Genomic DNA, 25,011 nt, shown 5'->3' on the forward strand with positions numbered 1-25,011 from the left:
GGCTCGATCCCAGGACTCTGGGATCACGACCTGAGCCCTGAGCGGAAGGCAGAGGCTTTAACCCACTGAGCCACCCAGGCGCCCCTAGGCAGGAGGATTTGAGGGGAAAAAAAAATCCATAGAACCTGATTCTTCTGCCACCCATCCCACACACTCACTGGGTTTTGAACAGGCTTCAGGATGGAGGTTGTGACAGACACTGCCTACCTTTTTTGCCACCTCGCGTGCTCCGTGTCATGTACCAAATGGCATCTTAGAGAACTTTCCCTGAGAGTCACATTTTTGGGATGAAAAACAGGCCTGCCATTGGCAAGTGTCCCCATCAAACTGGTGGTGGTGGAAAGCCAGTATGGTTCTAGGGAGAAGAGACACTCAGTAAGAGGGAGGACCCCTTTCTTCTCTCTCCACCCTGTTGCTGGAACTGTTTGTTTTCACAAAACCCACCTTGGCAGTGACCCAGGATGACTGTTGCTCCCTCCCATCTTGCAGTGAAGCCGTTGCCCCAGAGTTGCATTGGGAATTGCGGTAGGGTCATTCTCAGCCCCTTTGCCTTCAGGTTTGGGGCGTTAGATCTAAGGCCTGTTCAGGAGGGCAACTGGTTGACTACAAAGGAGTCTTCTGGTATGCGCAGCTGGGGCTGGAAGAGGACCAGCCTCAGCCTGGTGGCTGGGTGGAAGAAGGTAACAATCTGACAACTTCAGGGGAACATCCAAGCCATAGCTGCACTGGGTCACTGGCAAGTGTCAAGTGTGCTGGTAAAACCAGAAACATTGATCAATACCCAAGTTCTAAAAAATAAAAAAAAAAGAATAAATAAAGCAAAATCCCACTTCAAAGTCCATGGCACCCTCGCTCACACGGGACTCAGCAAGTTTCGGAGCTGTGTGCACAAGGAACAAAACCCCAGACAGGGTCCAGGCAGCCGTGACTGTGACCGAAGCTCACTTCTGATCTGTTCTGTCCTGACATAAACACTCTGAGGAGCTGCAGGCTTGGGGTCACAGCTGGGATAAGGGACACTCTGAGGGACTCGGGTGGGGGAGCAGGGAGTAAACAAAAGGGACAGGTGCACTACACACGGAAACCTGAGACACAAAGACAGTGGGATCTGGAGGGGAGAGCCTGAAATGGTGGAGCAACTGGCCTGCTGACAGTCTCAGTCTGACATGCCCTAGCAGCAGCAGAAAGGAACAACGTTGACCTTTAGGGAGAGTGACAGGAGGAGAGCCAAGTGCCCCCACCCTCCACTGCTGGCTGCTCTTGCTGCCTCCAGGTGCTGAGGAGGGGAGAGGCGAGGGATGCTGAGCAAGGTGGAGGCTTGTCTTTTGTAGAATATGACTGGGGGCTCCTGCAGGCGGTGCCTCAGTTTCTCCCTTTGTTTCATTGTTTCAAGCTTTGCAGGTAAAGTTAGAGCTAGCTGCCCTGGAAGATCACCTGTCCTGATTTGAGGGATGCGTATGTGAGGGAGAGCCGGTGAGCCAAGCGTGCTTGAGCAGGGGAGGAACTGGGCCATGCCCCAGGACTTGAGCCATTTCTGGCACAAAAGGAGTTAATGGCAGGGACCGCGCCCCCCCGTGTCCGGGCACGCGCAGCGCGCCCCCTCGGTGCGCGGGCACAGCAGCCAGGCTGCCGGAGAACAGATCTCGGGAATTCAGGTGCGGAGCCCTTGGCCTGGAGGCGATATGGGTGGTCCGCGGACCGGTTCAGTCGCTCGCAACAGCCTGGGGAACAGGTGAGGCCGCTTGCCCCGGTCTCTCATCCTCTAGCTGCCCATACCTTGCCCCGATCCTATCCCCTCCCAATCCCTGGCTCCTCCGCTCCCCAACCAATGCTCCCCATCCTTCTCAACCCCATGTTCTCCTTAGACACCCCTGACCCTCAATATCCCCCCGCCCCCGCCCCCGCCGCTTAGCTTCTCCTCTCCACCTCCTCCCTGAATCCCGCATCCCTATCATCCTCCCACCCATGGTCCCTCTATTTCCACAGCCTGGCTGCATGCTCATCAAAATGCCCCTACTAAGGGGCCCTGGCCCTATTCCTGTGTTGCACATTGCCAGTCCCCCCTCCCCCGCAGTGCAGCCCCATCCCTCTTCCATCATAGCATCTCCCAGCCAGGCTCCCTCCCCCACTCTCTGCAGCCCCCCTCCCCCCAGGCTTTTATTCTATCCTCCCCCATTCCAATGCAGCTCTGTCCCCCAATACCATTCAGACCTGCATGGCCCCCAGTACTGCAGTTCTCGATACCAGTCCATTCCTGCACAATGCCCCTTGCCCAATACTGCTCCAGCCCCCAAAGTACCTCAGATGCCACTCTAATCCCCGACATTGGCACTTCCCCTTGTCTTCTCCCAAATTGCAAGTTGGACCAGGATGGAGATCTTGGCCTTAGGGGCTCATAGTGGGTCCTAGGGTACAGAGGGCGTTTGGGGGTCGGCCGATTTGTCTAGGTGTTCAGGGGGGAGGGGCTGCAGGGAATGGACTCAAAGGGGACTGGCATTTGGCACTGAAGGGTTACTGGGAAAGGAGGCAACCCGAAGGGGTTAATGGAATTTGTGGGGAGGGGAGGCACTGAGGGGGTTAATGGTGTGGGGGGGTTGCTGGCGGGGAAGCCGTGTGAATGAGCGGTCTGTGCCCCAGAGTTGCCATGGAGACGGTGAATGGGGGGATTGTGTGAACTCAGCTGCGGACTATCCCCCCCCCATACACACACACACCCACTCCCTCCTGCCCCACCTCCCTACTCCTACCCCTTCCTTCCCTTTACCCTCCCCCTCCCAACCCCGGGTGCATTCTGGGCAGTGTCTGGGATCCAACCCCCAACCCCGTACTTTGCTCCCCATTTCCTCTGAGCCCCCACCCCTTTAGTCGCTTTGCACGCTCTCCCTCTTCCTTCTTCCCTCCCTCTCTTTCTCCTTTTCTCTCTCCAGCTCTCTATCTCTCTCACCCTCCCTCTGCATCCTTTTCCTTCCCTCTCCCTCCCTCTCTCTTCCTCTCTCTCTCTCTCTCTCTCTCTCTCACTCTCACACACATTCTCATTCCCCTCTCGTGGTGGCCCATTGCCGGGCGTTCCCAATCTCCCTCCCCCACCCCTTCAGCCAGTTCTTAAAGGAGCAGGCCGGCAATCTTGGAAGGCGGGAGAAATAGGGAAAACTAAATTGTGCGTGCGTGTGTGTGTGTGTGTGTGTGTGTGTACGCGTGTGCTTGCGAGCGTGTGTGTCTGTCCATGCAGCAGGGTCTGTGTGCGCCTGTATGTGTTGGCTGTCTGTGTGTCAGAAAGCCTGTGTGTCTTGAGTGTGCTGCTATTTCTGTTTCTGTCTCCACCTATGTGTCACCATTATGCAGCATGTGTCTCTGGATATTTACCTATGTGGTGTGTGTGGGATTATATTCCAGTAAGTCTCTGCATGCGTCTCTGAATGTCTTTCTCTGTGATTCTCTGGCTCCGTGAGGCTCTCGGTCTCAGAATGTGGGACTATATGAGGGATCTCCATGGGTCTGGAATATCCGTCTCTGTGATCGCAGTGTCTGTTGTGAGCCAGGCTTGGTCTCTCTTGCTCCCTTTTTTGAGTCTTTGCGACTTTCCCTCTCCAAGGGTCTCTGAGTGCGGTGTCCCTCACACTCCGTTGTGTATTTTACACTGACTGAACCCCAATGCCTGGGGTTCTAGGCAAAGTGGTCTCTGTCTCAGTTTTGGTACTTGGTGTGAATTACAGAGAGCCCACAGAAAGGACCAAGGCTTCCGAATTCGGGAGTGGTGAGGGCTGAGGAGAAATGTACAGGAGGGGCACGGGAGGCTCTGGGGACTCTGGTGAGTGGCCATTCTGCCCTCCCTGCCCCCCAACCCTGGTTGATTGATCAGGGGGGTCTCCATGTGGGCCTTTGTGCCTATCTGCTGCTTTTCCTGCTGATGCCTTGGAACCCCAGAGTGAGGTTAACAACCCTACCCTCTCCTGGTGTGGGAAGTCTTCCTGTGGGGTTAGCAGGTCCCGGGGTCTAGAGAGTCCACTATTCGTGTCCAGCCCAGTGTGCTCAGGGACCTGAGGTCCATAGGTTCCAGTGTTCCCCACCCCCTGTGACCACATGCTGCTCGGGCCCCTGGCTGAGCCCCCATGAGCTCCACTGGCAGAGGAGTTGGAGTTGGGGACTGGAAACTTGGAGTGGCAGCAACTGTCCCTGGGTCAGTCCCCTAGGATTTCCCAGCCTTGGCCAGGCACACAGCCAGGGTCTGAGAAGCTGGTCCCCAGAACCCCAGGCACTGGAGACCTCTCCTACCTGTAGGAGAATCAGCCAGCCCCCAACTGGGGCCCCCAAAGACACCCCCTTCCCTGACTCGGGAGCCCTCCCCTAACCATCTTAGATGACGCCTACTTCCCTCTTTCCACAGGCCTGTCTGGCCCTGAGGGAGTCCCCTTTCTGAAGCTGTGGTGCTTGGACGACCTCTCTACGTTGCCGGGCACCTGTAGGTGTCCCTCGAGAGCTCAGTCTTGAGGTTCAAGTCAGTGTGGCCATGAAGGGGCTGCCTGTCGGGCTGATGCTGTGACCCTGGAGTCTGCCTTTCCTGCCAGTCCCCCTGCCCGGAACATGTGGCTGCGGCTTGGCCCGCCCTCGCTGTCCCTGAGCCCCACGTCCACGATTGGCTGGAGCCTGTGCCTCACCCTGTGGTTCCTCAGCTTGGTGCTGAGGGCCAGTACCCAGGCCCCAGCGCCCACAGTCAATACTCACTTTGGGAAGCTAAGGGGTGCCCGGGTGCCACTACCCAGTGAGATCCTGGGGCCTGTGGACCAGTACCTGGGGGTGCCCTATGCAGCTCCCCCCATCGGCGAAAAACGTTTCCTGCCCCCTGAGCCACCCCCATCCTGGTCGGGCATCCGGAACGCCACACACTTTCCCCCAGTGTGCCCCCAGAACATCCACACGGCTGTGCCCGAAGTCATGCTGCCCGTCTGGTTCACTGCCAACTTGGATATTGTCGCTACTTACATCCAGGAGCCCAACGAAGACTGCCTCTACCTGAATGTCTATGTGCCCACAGAGGATGGTGAGTGCTATGGCCAGGCGCTGTGCCCTCCCTGCCCCCTCCCCCCTCCCATGGTGTTCATGGCTTGCATGTCATTGTGTGCCCTGCAGCATGCCTCTGTCTGTCTGTGAAGATGCTTCTAACCATCACTCTGCTTGGCCTCCTCCCCATCTTCCTCCTCCCTGTTCTCCCTTCACCCAGCATTGTCTGAGCTCCCATGTGTGAGTGACACTGTTCCCAGGAGGGGGCCTGGCCAGGCCTGAGAGCTTTGACAGGTCTAGGGCCAGAGTGCTGGATGGGGGTTCCCTGGGGAAGTATGGGTCCCTGCTGGGCAACTGCCTGTGGGAGGATGCTGGCTCCACCAGGCCCCCCTGTTGCCATTCCGCCTGCTTTGAAAGGTAGTAGGTGTGTGTGGCCAAGGGAGCTGGGTGTGTGTGGGGTGGGGGCCAGCCTGGTGGGCATTGCTTAGGTGCCTCCTCTTGGGCTAGCCGCTGCCTCCTCCCGTGGGGCTCACACTAAGGTAAGTGACAGAAACAAAGAGATGGTGGGACAGGCTCTCTGCCATGTGCCACCTGCAGAGCAGCTCTTGGGGCCTGGGGAGGGGGTTGGGGGGTGCATGCCCCTGGGCAGAGGCCTCCTGTTATTTTTTAGTTTTTTATTCATTTTACAGTAAAGCGGATTTCCAAGGAATGCGCCCGAAAGCCCAACAAGAAAATTTGTAGGAAAGGAGGTAGGTAGCGAGCCGGCGGGGAGGGAGAGAGAGAGAGAGGGAGGGCTGCCTGCCCACCTACCCTTGCCCTTGAGGACCCAGCCTTCCTTCAAGTAGCCTAGGCTCAGGGGGCGGTCGGTGAGCAGGCCTAAGCTCCACCTTAGCCAAGGGCCCTGGCTGCTCTTCAGGGACGATTTGGTGGCCTAAGGCAGGTTCAGGGCAGAAGCTGCAGCAACCCCGTTTCTTCCGATCTTCCCAGCCCGGGATTCCACCGTAAGGCGTGTGCCAAAGACAGAGCCCATGGCTCTCTCTTGAGTCACCTCGCGCTGGGGGTGGGCGGATCTCCAGGCACCCAGGATGAAGCCAGAGGCTCTGCCCTCTTCCTGGCGCGGCAGCCCTGAGCTCACCCCTCCGTACTCTTTCCTGGGGTTGAAGTCTAGACTCAACTCTCCAACCCTGAAGTTTAGACCCAAGTCATCCTGCCAATCACCCCTGGCCCACCATACCCCAGCCAGAGCATAGCTGTGTGACCAGACCGCCCCCCCCTTCCCTGGGCTAGTCCCATGACAGACATTGGGGGACTCTAGGAACCATGGACTCGAAAAGGAGACACAACATCCTGAATTTTGCATTTACCCAGAAATGTACTTCCCTTGTAGAAATAATTCCTCCTGTTGTGGTCCTGTAAAGCACTTTCATACTTAGCTCATAAAATCCTCCCCACATCTCTGGGGGCTTGTAAGGCAGGAATCAGTTTCCCAATTTTACGGATGAGGAAACAGGCCAAAGGGAGTGACTTGCAGCTGCTCGAGGCCCTGTCGCTGGTCTGTGGCAGAGCTGGGACCCAAACCCGGGTCTCTTGACCCTCAGGGCCATGTTCTTTCCACTGTAGCACGAGAGGCAGCTCCCATCTGGTCATTCCTACCTTCATGGCTCTGAAAACAATGGTGAAACAGTGGATGGACTGGGTCTAATTGGAAAACAGTAACAGCTTAAGGAACAGGTGGAAAAATCACAGCCTGATCCCTACAACCTTTTGGCAAGCTTGGAGTTTGTTTTCCTTTGAAATCCTAGGGCAGGGTTGCCCCCCTCACAGTGAGTGGTGTTGTCAGGATTCCTGGGCCAGGATGTTCCCTGCTGAGCAGGAATCTCTAGGGGGCAGATTCTGGCGGAATCCACATGTTCAGTTTATGTGTGCTGAGTAACCCTGGAGCACGGAGTGGGGCCTGAGGCTCTGGACACAGCGTTCTGCCACATCTCCACAGCCAGCCCAGGACCTCACAGGCAGTAGGTGATCAGCACACACTTCCCCACACAAGTGAAGAAGCACTGTGGTGTTGCAGAAAGAGAGCAGGGCTGGGAACCCAAAGCCTAACTGAACCCCAGCTCTCCTGCTAGCTTGCAGTGAGACTTTAGGCAAGTCTTTTCCTGGAGGGGCCTTTGTTCCCACCTCTGAAGGTGATAAGGAGACCATTCAGGCCTTAACATTCTACTAGTGATAAGGAGACCATTCAGGCCTTAACATTCTACTAGAACAGGAAAGAGAGCTGGTGCCAGCTTACCCACATTCTACTAGTCTGTGAATGAATTCAGGAGAAGGGTCTCTTAAACCTCCTCCCGTGGGTTACTTGCTTGGGTGGGGGCTGGGGGGCAGGGAGAGAGGTTGACAGTGAACTTTAACCGTTTCCAGGAGGAATGATCTCCCCAGAGTGCCAGTGAGAGCCCAGGGCATTCCAGTCCCCAGAGTTTGGCTAGAGAGCCGATTGGAAGCTCGGGTCAAATGCAAACATTTAGCTCTCAGGATTGTTGACTGTGGTTAAGGCCATGAACTAGGCACTGTGGGGCCATGGAAGGCTAGGAGGCAGAGGCAAGATTTAGACCTAAACCATGGCTTCATCACCACTCTGACAAAGCTCCCATCCTAGGACTGAAACCTGGTGGGTTCAGCTAAGCCCCTCGGGCCAAGGTGTGAAGTGAGCCCCTGACAGTGTGGGGGAGGGCATTCGGTCATTTCACTGTTCAAATTAGTTCCCTATCCAGGGCCAGCTGGCCATTTGGAACGGAATTTACAGACCCCCGCTTCTTGGAGCAGAGACAGACACCGAGGTCATTAGGCTTGTGGTGTGTATAGGGTAGGCAGAACCAGCCCCGGCTGGGACCCTGCAGCAGCCCAGTGCTGGGACAGGGGATGGTTGGTGGAGCTGGCCTGTGTGATGGGCATGACAACAAGGAGTTGTTCCTTAAGCGCTCAGCTGAAGGAGAAAAGGCATCTATCTTGGTGGGTGGGGGGAGTGGGGAGCAATAGGGTCCCACCTTCTAAGTCCATGCCCATGCAAGTGAGGGATTTCCTGGGGGGGTGTGGGGGAGGAAGACCTGCCCCCTCCCCCCACTTCCACCTCCATCAGGTTGGAGGGAATGCATGTTTCCGGATGAGTAAGTCCCTTCTTCCACTTGGGGGGCTGTCCATCATGTGGGTGATGCTGTCCCGTGCCCCATAGGGTTTCTGAGCTCAGTCCTGGCAGGTGTTAAGACGGTAGGTGCCACTGGAAGTTCGGGAAGCTGGAGGTCATTTCTGCCCCTTGGGGGCGGGGGTGGGGAGGGGTGGGAGGCTCTTGCCCTAGTTGAAAAGCCATTTTGTAATATGAGGGTGGTTCCTGTTTTGATTAATAGCTGTGAGGGATTTCATTCACCAGAGCCCAGACCAGCTGCAAAAGAGGGCTATTTGCTGCCTGCAGGCTGAGAGTATCTGGTGTCATAGACCAGAGGGTAGGCCCTGGGGTGCTGGCAGAATGACCTTGGTCTCCGAACTCTGCCCAGCATCCAGGCAGTAGGCCCTCTGTCTCCACAGCCATGCTCAAGATGCACTTCTCACCTCCTTAGAACAGGAAAGAGAGCTGGTGCCAGCTTACCCACAGGTCCTTAAAAGTCTCTCTTCTCTCCTCTGTTCCCTTCTTTTCTCTCCTTCCCTTCCCTCCCCTCTCTCCACCCTGCCCCCCATGCTCCACCTCTTTTCTTGCTGATTTTTTTCCTTCCCTCTCCCCAGTTCCCAGAAAGGTGGCATGGTGCAGTGGAAAGACCATGGGCTTTGGAGCAGACCTGGGTTTGAATCTTACCTCTAGCGCTTCCTAGCTGTGTGATCTTGAGCAAGTCACTTTACCTATCTGAACCTCAGTTTCCCCATCAGTGAAACAGGAGTAGAGAGTACCCACCTCACTGGGGTGTGAGGATCAAACAGTATGGCAGACATAGAGTGGCACACGGTAAACACTCGGTCTATGGTAGGAGCTGTTATCATTATTCCTCTGTTTCCCCCTCTCTCTCTGTCTCTCTCCATCTCTCTCATATCCCTTTCTCCTTCTCCTGTTCCTCCTTTCCCTCCCTCCCCCTCTGGCTCTCTCTCGATCTCAGAGCAGTGCTTGCTGCTCTTAGGCTGGGTTCCTGCTCACAGGAACCCCATTTGCCATCAGCCAGAGCAGGAGGCCCCAACGAGGAAGACCGGAGGGAAAGCTTCATCTCCCATTTCCTCCTCTGGGAATCAGGGTCAGCTGAGGCCCAGCTTGAGCCTTCCCACTGGGCCCAGGTAGCTCAGGGCCAGGGGGGGGCCCAGTTCCCGGCTCTGCCCTAATAGCTCGCATCTATATCCAACATTCTGGCAAGGCCACCTGTTACCCTCAGCGCCTGCCCTGGCTCTCCAGCTCAGCCTGCCTGTGTACACACGTGCAGCCCCTGCCACCCGGGAGAAATCCTTTCCCTGAGTGGGTCTCTGGCTCTCTGCCCTGGCCCATATGCTGCTCCCGCCTTCCCAACTGGAAAGGGAGTTGGCTGAGATGGGGGGGCGGGGCAGGGAGGCGCAAGGAAGCCAGTCCAGCAGGGGCCTGCAACACCATCATCGGCTAATGAAGGTCTGGGCCTCAGCCCACCCATTCCCTTGGTTCTTGCCATCCCTCCTGCCTGTCCTGGGCCCAAGCCCAGAGCTGGCTTGCTGGGCCACACTGCAGTCATGCTGTTTTTGAATTCTCTCTCTGTTTTGTTCTCTGTTCTGTGCTGTTGTGTCTCCCTGTGTCTGGTCCCCAGGATCCGGCGCTAAGAAACAGGGCGAGGACTTAGCGGATAATGACGGGGATGAAGATGAAGGTATTTGGGGGCTGCAGGGCGCGGCGGCTGGTGCATGGCACAGAGCCCCTCCTCTTCTCAATGGGGAGAAGCCCCGTCTGTCTGTCTGTCCGTCCGTTGGTGTGTTTCTGTTCCTATACAAGGCTGTTGGGCTGTTCATCCATCTTTGGCCTGGTGGGCCGCTGGGAGTTCCTTGGTGATGGACCCGGCTGGCTGGAGGGAGCAGGGGACCACCAGTAAAGCTGGGGGGGAGGGGGTGGCAGCCTCCTCGCCCCGGTCCCCTACCCTCGTCCTGAGTCCTACAGTAGAGAAGTGGGCACTGCCAGAAACAGCTTCCTCCCGCATCCTCCGTGGTTCAGCGGGCACCTGCCCCCACCGATCAGCAGGGAGAGTGGAGAGAAAGCAGGGCAGAGGGAGGGCGGGGAGAGAGGTACAAAGGAGACCGGATGGTGAGGACGTACCTGGGTTTCACTGCGGAGACACATGTGTTTCGTGGGAATGCAGGCTCTTGGGAGAGGGGCCTGGCAGGCCGTTGAGCTGAGGAGTGAGGCCTTGACAACCAAAAGGGCTGGAGATTAGCAACACCTAAATCACTACTGTCCACCCCCCCACCCCCTGGCCTCCTCCCAGGAAAAGAGATATGGCCTCAGGGCCACGGACTGCAGTGGTTGGCTCGGGACAGGACCAGGAAGGCTGTGGGCTAAAGTGCCAGGCTGAGGCCAGGACGCCCAGCCCAGTCAGTAGATGGCATAAGATACTTAGGTGATGGTGGAACCAGTCTGCCTTTCTCCTTGGGAAAACAGGTTGTGTTTGCTAAGCAGCACAGAGCATTTCCTTCTACCTTCCTTGCCCTGGCCCTGCCCCTCCAGCCCTGGAGGAGCCAAACAGCTGTGGGGGCGGGGGGGTGTTCCGCTGGTGGTTGGTAGGGCCGCACTGGTGTGGCGGAGTGTTGGTCCAGCTCACACACTGAGAGGCTGCAAGTCAAGGTGATCAGGTCAGGAGCCTTCTCTTGACTACCCAGACCCAAGGCCACCGCTGTGTTCACTGGGCTTGGGAGTGGCCGCTTGAAGGTTTCTCACTGAATGGCCTTTGGGGAGGCTCCATCTTCATCCTAATGCTGATGGGAGGGGAGGGACTGCAGAGTGGGGTGGAGGGGTCTCTCTCATTCTTAGTTCTGCCCCTCTCCTCTCCCCATCCCCAGTGCTTCCAGTTAAGTCTGCCTGACGCCCCCGGGGGACAATGGGGTAAATGAGCACATGGCTGAGAGACCATGTCACTAAGGTTCCCTCTACCCCATCACTGCCCTTCACTCCCTTTTACCCACATCCTTCCTTGTTCTCTCCCTGTGCCACCCCCTTCTTCCCACTCCTCTTGTCTCTGTCTGCACTGGGGGGGCCGGCTGCTGCCAATGGCCTTACTTCCATGTAACTTGGTCTAGTCTTGGGGGTTTCAAGGCTCCCCAGCCCCTGCTCTCCTAAGCGTGTCAGGTCCCAGGACTCCGGGTGCCCCGGGGGCAGGGACTCGCTTGAGCCAGCTAAGAGACCAGCCCTGCCTCTTCTTCCTGCTCCCCTGTCCCCAGGGCCTAGCCTGTCGCCTATCTAGGCCTGGCTGACTGCCTTCAGCTGGGAGGCTGAAACCTGAGTCTTTAAAACCAATGCTGAAGTCCACCTCCGGCTAAGTCTCTGGCCAATGCTCAAGCTCCGGGCCCAGCAGTCCCGTGAGTCCTGCCCCCAGAGCTGGCGGTGGTGTCCTGGCACCTGGGATAGCTTTGCTGCCCACACCCCCACCAGGGCTGGCGGGGGTGAGGGAGGAAGGGCATCCTACCCAGCCTGTGTCTCACCCCTTCTCCTTGCAGACATCCGGGACAGTGGCGCTAAGCCTGTCATGGTCTACATCCATGGAGGTTCGTACATGGAAGGGACAGGCAACATGATTGACGGCAGCGTCCTCGCCAGCTATGGCAATGTCATCGTAATCACCCTCAACTATCGGGTTGGGGTGCTAGGTATGGTTCTCTGCTAGCTTCCTTGAAGGAGGCCCAGGTTCTCAAGGAAGGAGGAAAGAATGCTGGGGATTTAATGCTGGCCTCCGTTCTCTAATGGGTACCAGTGACCTAAGTCAAGTGATATCACATGGTCCCTAACCAAGTGCTGGGTGCTTGCCCATGTTCCCAGGCTCTTTCCTGGAGTGTTTAGCTGCCACTGGAATTTCAATTCAACCTCCACACCTTCTCTTAAAGGTCACAAGCCAGGTCGCTGCTTTCAGACCATTGCTTGGCTGAGTTTCACAGGGTCTGGAACTTTCTAGTGTCCGTCCCCTGTCCCTACCCACCCAGACCCACTTCCTCAAAGCCCCACACATATACAGATAGTCCTTCTAGCCCATCACATATCCACTTGCTCATGTACCCTCACCTGACTGCACATCCACACTGCCCACCACACACCCCCTTGCATACTATTATTTCTCACACACCCCACAAATACACACATATACCTGTACACATAGAGACCCCCACATCCACATCTATAGGCCGCCTTTCTCACACACACATGCATGCTCCTCCACCACTCCATAAACACTCCACACATATGGTTTTTCCCACACATATCCACATGCCATATACCTCTTTCCACTCCACATCCATACTCCATATGTACACAGATCTCTCAGAAACCCCCACCAGCATTCCCGTCTATCTCTCCCTATACATCTCTGTATCCACTTTTATACCTATAACACACTACACGTACCCACACTCACACTTCCTTCTACCCCCACGCAGACACTCTACACAAAGACTCACACCGTACACATCCACGCTACACATAAACCCCACATGCCTATACCTTGAATGTACATAAATATTCCCTCCACATTTACACACACACACTCACACCCCACCGTGCTTCCCAGTTCCACCTCCACTCGGACACCCACACGCGCGCATATGTCCCTCAGCTTCCCTACCTAAACGCAAACCAATTTTCCCCCTCCCTACGCACATACACCCACACCCGCCCATCCACACCTCCTCACGCTGCACATCCACAAATCCTACACACACACCCCCTCACAAATCCTACACACAAACCCTTCCATGTCTCCATGCCCATCCCAGGCACTATACTTACATAGCTCTCTGCTGTGTACACACACCCATAGACCTCCTACATGAATACCCACATCCCCACGTAGATACATACACACACGTATACACATACACGCACATAGACACTCCTCCCCTACGTACCCTGCGTATATATGTGCAGTACACACACATACATTTTCCCCGCCCCTACCCTGCCCGACAAACACATACACACTCGTGTACACCTGCTTGGCCTCCAGATCCACACACCTCGCCTCACCCCCATGCGTGTGAGTACCCCACACTTGCGTAGCACATATAGACACACGTACGCATTTCTACTACTCTCTCTGTGTCTACATCCCCATATACTCCCACCCCATCACACAAACACACTCTCACACGTACAGGCTTCCTTCCCAAATGCCTCCTCTTATGCACCCCTGAGTCTTTCCCCCCACATCCTCTGCCAGCCACTGGCTGGGCTTGGTGATGTAGGCTGCCCCTCTGGGCTGTGTCTTCCTTGCTGACTGTTACTGCCTATCTGCGGCCAGGTTCCTGAGGTACACAAGTACCTTAGAGAGGGTGACACAGTGTACAGGGTCTTGCTCCCTCTCAGACGCTCACCCAGGCCTCCGAGGGCACGTGCAGCCATGTAACCCTGTAATATCATGAGAAAGACAACTGACCTGAAGGGCTGGTGTCTTCCAGGTTGCAGTGGGGGTCTAGGCTGTGCATCAGATCCAGAGGCCTGCGTGCTGGACCAGCTGTGGCATGACTTCTTCCCTGGCCCCTTGGCTGACAGGACCTTATCTTAATTTGCCTCTGAGTGTATTGTTCTTGCTAGTTCTAACCCCAGAGGGCCTGGTGTTCCATGCCACTTCTGGTACAGTTCACAAGCCCAGAAAGACAACCTTTTCTTGACTTACCATTGACACTCGGTGGGCTAGCAAGACGCCTTTTTGGGGTCCAGACTGGAGAAAGGATGTTCCCCGAAAACAGTGAGCCTATGTCCCTTCGAGTGGCCTCTGGATCCTGGGGGATGAAGCATGCAAGGCATCTCCCTGGTCTCTAGGTGATCTGGTGGGCTTGGATTTCATGGTTTGGCTGCTGCTCCTCTGTCTCCCCGAGTTGCCCCAGACATCCTGGTGAGGCTCTCTTAAGTGATCTGTCCTGTTGAGGAAGGGGATCTGAGTCTCTGACAGCAAAGGGGAAGAGAAGGTGGCCATAAAGCTACATGCAAGGGCTGCATGGTTCCCGAAGAGTCAGGAATTTCCAGAAGCAAGGTCACACAGATATCCAGCCATGCGCCTACGGTAGCTGAAGGCCAGAAGGAGCCCTGCCACCTTATTTTCTTAGTGAGACTGATAGAAAATGTTCAACTCGGCTGCTTTTAAAAATCAGAAACACAGAGCTCCATTCTGTTGGTTTTATTGGAAAGCACAGAGAGTACGAAGAATGTGCCTCGGTTCCGTATGATCGGAACAGCTTAGGGAGGCAGAAAAAGAAAGAGTGGAGGAACGGGGAGGAATGTGGGGGGCTGGGAATTGAGGAAGAGAAGGAAAAGACAGAGGGGAGAGAAAAGAGGACAAGATCACACCGAGCAAAGAGACAGGAAAGAGAGATTCAGGATCTGAAGTGTCTCTTCGCAGCTGTGGGCTGTACAGGGCCTGTTGTCGGTGAGTGTTCTCTATGGTACCCAGTGTGCTGGTTCCTGGACAACCCTCCCACTTCCCCAATCTTGAAGCTTATACATCAGAAGTTCCTAACTTTTGGGGGAGCCTTAGACCCCTCTGAGATTCTAATGAAAGCTATGGACCCTACCCGCCCCCGCACCGGGTAAATGTGCACACACGTACACAAACCTATAGAAATGTTTCCATGGACATCACTGAAACTCATCCTAGAAACTCAGGTTAAGCACCTACACCCACCCCACCCGCTTTACAACCCCTTCTCATTTGGGTAACCAAAACAGCACATCTAGGGGCAAGAGTCGTATTCTTTGGGCTTCAGCTGTTAATGATCAACATAATATTATCCAAACCTTGGAAGGAGTCACAAACTGAGATTTGGTCCAAAGTTCCCCCCACCACTTCCTGTGTCTCCTTTAAAGCCTGCTCAGCAACCCAAATGTAGTCTATAAGCCACTGATTGGATTCTGGGTACCTACAAGATGTTTTTGTCTCTCGGTGCCAGACGTAGAACATAGATCTGTCCCTGGCACTTGGAGACTTTGCTGTGTAGCTGTGACTTGGTTGTTTTGGGTCTTTAAGCATCCCAGATTGGGTAGGCTGGATTGGGACCCCCCCAGCGGCATGCACACATTCACCCTCCCTTCAGCTTCTCTGGAAGCACTGAGCTCAGACATATGGTTTACTCTGAGGTGCTTCTTGGGCCATCTTGGGTGATTCATTTATATGGAGACTGTCACAGACCAGTCCATGGATCCCATTTTATTATTTGAGGACTCCCCGCCATGGGGCTTGAGACCAACACAAGAGACACCAGCGGGATAGCAGACGTGGACACCCCCAGGGCCAGGGAGGTAGGGGCTTGCCAGGTTTTCATCTGGGTTCCAGAATTTGATGATACATCTCTGCTCAGGCAGCTTTTGGGGCAAACAGACAACCTAGTGAAAGTCAAGCCTCGAGGGATGGAGCTCTGTGGTTTGGGTGCAGTGTGCCTGATTCCCTCATCCTCTGTTGATGGGGGGCCCACCATGGACGACACAGTGCAAATCCAGGGCCAAGGGAGCCGGTCTCAGGTTTATTGTGACAGTTTCTGTGGAGGAGTATTTCAGCACTTCTCCTCCCATGGTTTCCGTGGACGGCTGAGTTACTGGGGCCCTAGCAGTGAGCGACTTGCTCTCCTGCACTGCCAGACTTTGTGCACTCTTGGTTGGTCACATTTGTGGGATCACCTGTCTCGGCCCAGTGGATAGAACACTTCACGCAGGACTCTTGTAGTAGAGATGGTTGACATGGCCTCATCTGCATGCTTCAGCGCCACTCATCCCGGGGCTTGGTGGAAGCCAAGGGAGTAGAAAGGGGTGGTTGGCTCCTCCACCCAGCCCCATCAGGCCTTTATTCCCAACCCAGGGAATCGAGACACGTTGGCGAAATCTACTTGACTACCTTGAAGCACCGGGGCTCCTCCAGCTGCTGGGACAGATGCATTGACACATTTCACGGCACACTCCCTCAGCCGGGGCTGAAGCCTGGTGTGCCGTGGCTTCAGTAAGAGGAAAGGGAAAGGAAATACAGAGGAAGGAGAAAGGCAGGGAGACAGGATGGCAGGGCTAAGAGAAGCAAAGAGTGGTTCTTGCAGGAGGGTCTAGGGCTTGGACAGCTGGGGTGGATCTTGGTCAGCAGACTTTTTTAAGACTTGCAGCAGCAGCTTCGGTGTATGAATGGGACAGGCAGAGGAGAAGCAGGCTCCCTTCTCTGGAGGAACAAGGGCCCCTCCATTCATCCTCATTCAGGCTTTCTTTGATTCCTTCACAGTTCCTCTCCGGGAACCTGGGGGCTAAAGAGGGCTTGTGACTGGGTCTGAGAGGAATAACTAAGTACTTTATGGCCTTAATGGTACCAAATGTAAATTAATAGCACCCTTGAAGAGGGTGAAATGAGCTCTTTCACAGAAGCTAGAAACAGGAGGACCTGAGAAAGACAGGGATGAGGTCTTGCACCTGCTTGAGTCTATTTCAATTCAGCTTCCACCCATGGCCAGCCAGGATAGCCAGAGAACTCCCTGCGAGCTGAGAGGGCCTTTTCAAACATGACCTCCCACAAAGCTGATCCCAGGTGCTGTGAAGGTACTTTCAAATAGGGAGTCCAAAACGAACCAATCCAGGTATGGGGTGTCCGACGCGTAGGAGCGCCACGACTACCCGCCTGGAAAGAACCCTTCCAGAAGCCTAGGGCAGGAGAAGATGGGAGCTTTCCAAGGAGCGCAGGGATCAAGGAAGAGAGGAAATGAGGCGGTGTGATCATTCTGAAATGGATGCAGGGGGGGGGGGGATATAGGACATCTCTGTGGGATAGCCAGCAGGTGGGCGGGAAGGTAGTCTCCATGGCAACAAGTCTCCAAAGCAGCAAATCCCAGCAGGTGGGTGGGAAGGTAGTCTCCATGGTGACATGTCTCCTCAGCAGCAAATCCCAGTGGGTGGGCGGGCGGGAAGACCTGTTTCTGTGGTAACACACAGCGCTGACTTGCCCATTTCTCCACCAGATGAAAAAGATGGCCTCACCCAGTGGTTTTCTAACTTTAGCGGCCCCAGATCACCTGGAGAGCTGGTGAAAAATACAGATTGCGGGGCCTCCTCCCCCTAGTTTCTGAATCATTAGGTCTTGGGCAGAGGGGAAATGAGAATCAGCCCCGAGATGAGGGGAAGGAGCCACCCGAGGCCCTGGAACGAGGTGTGCAGGTGGACGAATCCAGACAGGATGGGCAGCAAGCAGGGCTTGGGGACCATTACCTCTTGGGAGCCTCACTTCCTTCAGAGAGAGGAGGAAGGGGAACAAGAAGTAATTACAGACTTAAAGAGTGTGGAGTGTGTTAGAGAGGCCTGTGTTCGATTTATCCTGGCAACAACCCTTTGAAGTATTTTTATCTCCATTTTACAGAAGAGGAAACTATAGCCCAGATATTTTAAATAACTTTCCCAAGGCTATATGGCCAGTAGGCAGTAGAGCTAGAACGCGAACTGAGGACCATCTGACTCCAGGGTGTCTGTTCTTTCCAAACTATCTCGCCGGGAAGCTAGGGTAATGTCTTAAAGAGTACCTCAGGGACCTGGCCATTTGCAATTCTTGCAGTTTAAGTCTCCCAGCTGAAGGCGTCCCCTCGAATAGTCTGGGGACCCCCCCCCCTCCACACTGGAGAATGGGAGTGTGAGGCAAGGAGCAGATCAATCCTTCCTATATGGATGGAGCTGGAACTTGCATACAGGAGCCATGGTACATGGTAGCTGGGTGGACAGAACACCACCGCATGCCCCTTCCTCTGTCCTCATGCCCTCCCACCCTCCCCGTCCCCATCTCCTGCCTGCCATTCTAACCCCAATCCCCCATCCCTCTGCCTTCACCGTCCTCATGCCCTATGTTGAATCCAGGTTTCCTGAGTACTGGCGATCAGGCTGCCAAGGGCAACTATGGGCTTCTTGACCAAATCCAGGCCCTCCGCTGGGTGAGCGAGAACATTGCCTTCTTTGGTGGCGATCCCCGCCGTATTACCGTCTTCGGCTCAGGCATTGGCGCGTCCTGTGTCAGCCTCCTCACGCTGTCACATCACTCTGAGGGTGAGTAGTGCTCGGGGCAGAACCTCAGCTAGCAATGGGCCAGCTGCCCACCCTGAGCCTTAGGCCTTCTGGGGTCCAGAGCACCCAGGGGAATCAGCTGGCCCTCCTCTACCAGCTTGGCATCCCTTAGGGAGAAGTGGAATGGAAATGTTCCTCTCAGGGAAGAAGTCCTTCTCCCAGTGCAGGAAAGGGAAAGAGAGAATCCTGTTTATATCTTGAGAGAGTAAGATCCTCCTTCGTGTGGGAGTCGAGTTTGGGTGAGTGGGAGTAGAATGTCTATCTGAAGGGACAGTGGGTTTTTTTTTTTTTAATTGGGGGGCAAGGGAAATCTTTCAGTTTGGGAAGGACATGTGACTTCAGGATAGAGATCTAGAGTGGGAATTCATTTTTAGGTGTAAGAAACACTCATTTTCTGCCTTTCTCTCTGAAGAACAAGTCTGTACAGGAGGGGATCTGTCCTTAAGCGGGGAGATGGGTTTGAATAGTGAGGATCACTAACCTGTGGGGTGGGCTTTTTCTGAGAGGCTGGCAATCTGGTAGCTCACACCAGAGCTCCTCCTGAGCTGGGCAACCATAAGGGAGATTCATTCTTAGCCCAGAGGAGAGCATTTCTCCTTGCTTGGCTAGTGACTCATTAAGGAAGCCAAACAGGCCCTTTGTGGCTCAGCAGGGCAAGTTCCCTTCAACTCCGGGCTATAGAGCACATTCTGTCTCTGAGAGGCAAAGATGAGCTTCTCATGTAGAAGAGACCTTCCTGAAATAGGTTCCTTTCCTTCCTCTGAGGAAAGGAAATCTGGGAGAGAGGACAAGGTTTTTTTTTTGTTGGAGTCCACCCTGTGAGTGTGTGATATTCTCACAGGAAGACTTTCAGTCCCTCTTTGAAAAAGGCCTATCCCTCTCAGAGAGAAAAATCACCTTCTCTGACCTCGACATCCTGCCTCTGTCCCTCCAGGGACTTCGCCAGTGAGGGAAGACCAGGGTGGGATCAGAATCACACCATAGTAGGGGGAACAGGGACCCCTTTCTCCACAAAGGAGGGTGAGATGACTGATTGTGAGGATGCCCCTGTCTGTAAAGAGGACTGGTGCCTCCTCAGATCGGGAACTTCCCTGGGAGGACAAGGCCTTTCTTGGGGGTAGTACTACATTCTGTCCCCTGAGGGGCCTGGCTCCCCTAAAGAGTTGTTCTCTCAGTCTTTCTGTGACTGATTCACAGAGAATCAGTGGAAAAGTAATCCTCACTTTGGAAAAGTGAGGCTCTCTCTTATGTAGTAATCTATATTTCTGTCCCTCTCTTTCTACCCATGCCAACTGCCTTTCTCTTAGTGGAAAGGAACAGGGTGTCTGAGGGCCAGATTATTCCTCACTTGGGAATGTTGCGACCAGGGACAGCATGATACCCCCTCTTTTTTTTCTTGGGCGGGGAGAAGAATCATCCACTTTTTGAGTTCGGAGGACTGGCTCCCTCTTGGCCAGGGGAAAAACTAGATCTGAGGCATCAGTAGCTTCAGGAAAAGGAAAGTCTCTGTGGAGACTCCACGCTGTGAGGGCATGCTCCCTGGAGACTTTGAGATCCCCAGGCCTTTGCCCTCAGGAATCTTTCCCCAAACTCCCAGAATGTGAGGCTCTCTCCTGCCTGCATTTCTCATCTCTCATGAAAAAGACCCCTTTGTGGTGGAAGCGCCAGCTCCCTGGTGGTGTGCTGGCACAGAATTGGGCCCAGCTGGGCAGGAAGCAAGGAGGGAAGACAAGGAGAGATAAAGAGAGGGAGCATAAGGAAGCTGATGTCTGGGACCCAAGGGGTTAATTCCCGCTGCCATTTCCTTAACCCCCAAGTTACCAACCCTCATTCCAGAACAAGGAAGCAAGGAGCAGGCAGGGGGTCAGTCCAGGTCATGCAGGGGCCCAGCAACATCTCCTCTGGTCCTAATCCATCATCCCCACTGAAAGGTCTCTTCTTCTTGAAAGGTCTCTTCTTCCTTTGTAGTTCATTGCACCCAGAGGGCAGCCTCAGTGACAGAGGAGTGAGGAGAGGTTTAATTTGTCCCTTAGGGAAAGGCAAGGGAGGCCTAGGCGCTGGGGGCCATGATTATCTGAGCTGGTGCTGCGTGTCTTCTGCAGGGCTTTTCCAGAGGGCCATCATCCAAAGTGGTTCTGCCCTGTCCAGCTGGGCTGTGAACTACCAGCCGGTGAAGTACACCAGCCTGCTGGCGGACAAGGTAGGCTGTAATGTGCTAGACACGGTGGACATGGTGGACTGTCTTCGTCAAAAGAGTGCCAAGGAGCTGGTAGAGCAGGACATCCAGCCAGCCCGCTACCATGTGGCCTTTGGCCCTGTGATCGATGGCGACGTCATTCCTGATGACCCTGAGATTCTCATGGAGCAGGGCGAGTTCCTCAACTATGACATCATGCTAGGTGTCAACCAGGGCGAAGGGCTCAAGTTCGTGGAAGGGGTGGTGGACCCTGAGGATGGCGTCTCAGGCACTGATTTTGACTACTCAGTCTCTAACTTTGTGGACAATCTGTATGGCTATCCTGAGGGTAAGGACACCCTGAGGGAGACCATCAAGTTCATGTACACAGACTGGGCAGACCGTGACAATCCGGAGACCCGCCGCAAAACACTGGTGGCGCTCTTTACTGACCACCAGTGGGTGGAGCCCTCGGTGGTGACCGCTGATCTGCACGCCCGCTACGGGTCACCTACATACTTCTACGCCTTCTACCATCACTGCCAGAGCCTCATGAAGCCTGCTTGGTCAGATGCAGCTCATGGGGATGAAGTACCCTACGTTTTTGGTGTCCCTATGGTAGGCCCCACCGACCTCTTCCCCTGCAATTTCTCCAAGAATGACGTCATGCTCAGTGCTGTCGTCATGACCTACTGGACCAACTTTGCCAAGACCGGGTAAGGAGAAAGTGGGGGTTGCTCTTTGGGACCCCAGCATGCCTACCCCTCCACTCCTCTATGGTTAGACCTCTTCCTTTGTCTCCTTTTTAAAAGACCTTCCCCCGAATCTTGCTTGGCCCCCTCTTCATTCCCTTCCTCCTTTTGAGTCTTTCGTGCCATTTCTTCCTTCCAACATGTTGTCGAGGCTTGGAACTCAGCTAGCATTAGGACTGAGCCACAGGGAGAGTTAATGAGAACCACAGGATTCAAGGTTAGATGGTCAGAGGCTGAGTGAAGAGGGGAAAAAAGTGCCTTTATGAAGAGCCTTTTAAGGGTTCTTGGAATAACTGGGCAGCTGAAAAGATTGGCTGATGTTTGGAAGCATGTGAGAAGAAAAGGCATCTATAGCATGACCTTACAGGATGGGCACAGGGAAGGATGAACCAGTTTCCATGATACAGTGGGCAATAGGAATTCAAGGCCCCAGGGAGGAGGAGGGGTGTGGACAGAGGGAGGGACCCTGAAAAAAATGGAAATGTGGGTGTGAGAGAAAGAATTCTGGGCCCTTTCTCACCTAGGTAGAGTGGTGACCCCAGATTTCCATGTGGTATTTCAGGGATCCCAACAAGCCGGTCCCCCAGGACACCAAGTTCATTCACACCAAGGCCAACCGCTTTGAGGAAGTGGCCTGGTCCAAATACAATCCCCGAGACCAGCTCTACCTTCACATCGGGCTGAAACCAAGGGTCCGCGATCATTACCGGGCCACCAAGGTGGCCTTCTGGAAACACCTGGTGCCCCACCTATACAACCTGCATGACATGTTCCACTATACGTCCACAACCACCAAAGTGCCGCCCCCGGATACCACCCACAGCTCCCACATCACCCGCAGGCCCAACGGCAAGACCTGGAGCACCAAGCGGCCAGCCATCTCCCCTGCCTACAGCAATGAGAATGCCCAAGGCTCCTGGAATGGGGACCAGGATGCAGGGCCGCTCCTGGTGGAGAACCCTCGTGACTACTCCACTGAGTTAAGTGTCACCATCGCTGTGGGGGCCTCCCTCCTGTTCCTTAACGTTCTGGCCTTCGCTGCCCTCTACTACCGCAAGGACAAACGGCGTCAGGAGCCCCTGCGGCAGCCCAGCCCTCAGAGGGGTGCCGGGGCCCCTGAATTGGGAGCTGCTCCTGAGGAGGAGCTGGCAGCTTTACAGCTGGGCCCTACCCACCACGAATGTGAGGCTGGTCCCCCCCACGACACACTGCGCCTCACTGCACTGCCTGACTACACACTGACCCTGCGCCGCTCTCCTGACGACATCCCACTCATGACACCCAACACCATCACTATGATTCCCAACTCCCTGGTAGGGCTGCAGACATTGCACCCCTACAACACCTTTGCCGCAGGGTTCAACAGTACTGGGCTGCCCCACTCACACTCCACTACCCGGGTATAGCTCCAGCCCAGAGCACAGCCTAACTCCTGGCTCCCTCCTGCCCAAATCCATGGACACACATGCACCCACAGACACGCAAAGACACACATGTACGCACGCATGCACACACACACACACACAGACACGTACACGCAGATATGTATACACACCCACCTACACCTGACAGCAGACCCACCTGCACAAACATAGACAGATGTGGACATGCACTCGCATGCACAAAAACACAAATAAGGAAGTAAACCTGAACAAACCCTTCAAATGGGGACGCAAGTGAGTCCTTGGGAAACTGAGGACCTGTGGAACAGCAGCTGAAGCCAGCTCCCTGAGCCTGATCACAGACACTCCTGGGGGCCCGAAAGCACCAGCTGGACACCCCCTTGGTGCTCGCCTTCCACCTCTTTTGGAACTGCACCACCCACCAACTCCAGACTTGGGAGCTTTAAAGAGCAGAGTAGCTCTTTCTCCCCCCAGACTTGGTCTTTTTTCTGGGTCTTGTTTTTGTTGATTTTTAAAATAATTTTGGAACACATGCTTCTCCAACCCATGAGTGCAAAGAGGCTCTGGAAGGGAGGCTCCAGGCCCATGTCTGTGTGGCTCTGGCACCCCCAGGGCTCACACAATCCGGCCGAGGAACATGACCACCCCAAGAAAGAAACAGATTTGAGCAAGACCATGGAGTGGAAGGAGAAAGGGGCTACCGCTGGATGGGGTTGGAGGGCCACAAGGGAGAACTCTCCAGCCATCTATCTCTGTGTCCCTGTGGAGGGCTCTAGAGACTGCAGGGTGACCTGCTTTCCCCCAAAGGCCAGGAACACTGGCCTGGCTAGACCAGGGGACCCTAGATTTGGTGAATGAGGTTCTGGTGGAGGTCATTGCTATGGGGCCCCTGGGTGTAATCTGGGTTCTGCCTCTGCCTTTGGGGTAATGGTATCAGAAACTCACCCCATTTTCTTTACCAAGTCTCTTTTGTGTCTGTCATTTCTCTTTCAAAAAGGCGGTGTTTTTTTGTTGTTGTTGGCTTTTTTTTTTTTTTTTAAAGAAAAGTTCTTAAAACACTAACGGAAACCCATGGAGTTTGTCCTTTGTAAAAATTTTAAACACAGTGTCTTGATATAAAAATAAAAAAATCCAGTTAGCACTCCCAACCTGCCTCCCTTGCACAGGCCTTGCCCCAACAGACCTCCCAGCAGGGTGCCCCTGTGGGCTAGGAATCAAGCCTGTCTCTGTGTCCTGTGCCTTTAAACTGAGACAAGTCTGGGCTACACTCCCCCGCGCCCCCCCCCATGCAGGCCTGTCCAGTCTTAAGCAGGTTGCCCTACCCTTACCCCCCTGCACTGCCCCCCAACGCTCTGGGTTCCTGCTGCTGAAGCCTTCTCTCAGCACCATGGGCCTCCTAATGAAAGGGCAAAAAATAATACTTCCCCCTCCTCCTCTTCTTCCTCCTCCGCCCCCACCCCCACCCCACCGCAGCCAGCCACTGCCACCGGGCCACCACCACCTGCTGCTGCCACTGCCACCATCACCACCATCCAGCCCCCATCCTGGACTGGGGGCTGGGAGGAGGTATGACCTCTCACAGGCTGAAATTCTTTCTCACATTGAAATCCAGTTGGGCATCAGATAGGTGGACCCCCTGGTCTTGGGGGCCTGACAGAGCAAAAGCCCTCTCCTCCCCAGGGATACTTTTTTCTGGTTCTGTGAATTATAACTAGAGAACTTACTGAAGCCCTGGCAGTGATTTCTCTCCAGGATTGCAATCAGGGGCTCCTAGGGGTTTACCCTGCCCCCTCAACTCCTTGGGGGGGAAAGGGGGAGGGGGCATTCAGTGGGCTCTCCACAGGTTTAGCATTATGGTGGTTCACTTTCTTCTCAGCGACTCGAGGGACCGAACCTGGGAGTCTGCTCCTCAAGTGTGACAGTTGGGCAGGGTTGCTGACACCTCGGAAACCAGGAATAGAATTCTTCAAAGTGACCCTGACAAAGTGAGGGAGATAAACCAACACAACAGAATGATGTTCAGATGGGATGAACGCAAGATAGTGCAAAGACCAAAATTGAGAACTAATATACTAATACGGTACGTGGGGTCAAGAGAGTTGGCGATGACTGGTTGGACACAGTTTGGTCAAAAAAGAAAAAAAGAAGTAGGGGGAGGGAGACGGGGTGGGTCACAAGTTGAATGAGTCCATAGTGTAGAGATGGCATTCACCCTCCTCTCTTCCCTTCCTCCCTCCTCCTTCTCTCTCTCCTTCTTCCCTCCCTCCCTTTCTTCTTTTCAAAACTAATGTGAATACTAGCATATAATAACAAAAATATAGGATGGAACTGCTGGGAAGTAATCTTGAGTCCGAGTTTTAGAACGAGAAGTAACCTCAGGGGCATGTAGTCTGATGCACTTATTTTTATATCTGGGGAAATGGGCCCAGA

General features: G+C 54.6%; 1 protein-coding gene across 3 annotated transcripts; it reads left to right on the forward strand.

The window, feature by feature from the left end:
* Positions 1–3: 3 nt before the first annotated feature.
* Positions 4–23,643, forward strand: NLGN3 (neuroligin 3). 3 transcript variants are annotated; one of them, XM_004777217.3, is made up of 8 exons: positions 4–1,732; positions 4,385–5,038; positions 5,688–5,747; positions 9,801–9,860; positions 11,695–11,844; positions 18,047–18,232; positions 20,353–21,142; positions 21,741–23,643. In XM_004777217.3, exons 2-8 carry the CDS (start codon positions 4,582–4,584, stop codon positions 22,582–22,584), a joined length of 2,547 nt encoding a protein of 848 aa, XP_004777274.1. In that variant the 5' UTR covers positions 4–1,732; positions 4,385–4,581; the 3' UTR covers positions 22,585–23,643. The 3 variants fall into 3 exon arrangements, with proteins under 3 accessions (XP_004777274.1, XP_012903707.1, XP_012903708.1); XM_013048253.2 differs by lacking the exon at positions 5,688–5,747; XM_013048254.2 differs by lacking the exons at positions 5,688–5,747; positions 9,801–9,860.
* Positions 23,644–25,011: the final 1,368 nt, after the last annotated feature.

Source organism: Mustela putorius, unplaced genomic scaffold, assembly GCF_011764305.1.
Source record: "Mustela putorius furo isolate JIRA1106 unplaced genomic scaffold, ASM1176430v1.1 tig00537297_pilon_pilon_pilon, whole genome shotgun sequence".
Lineage (NCBI taxonomy): Eukaryota > Metazoa > Chordata > Mammalia > Carnivora > Mustelidae > Mustela > Mustela putorius.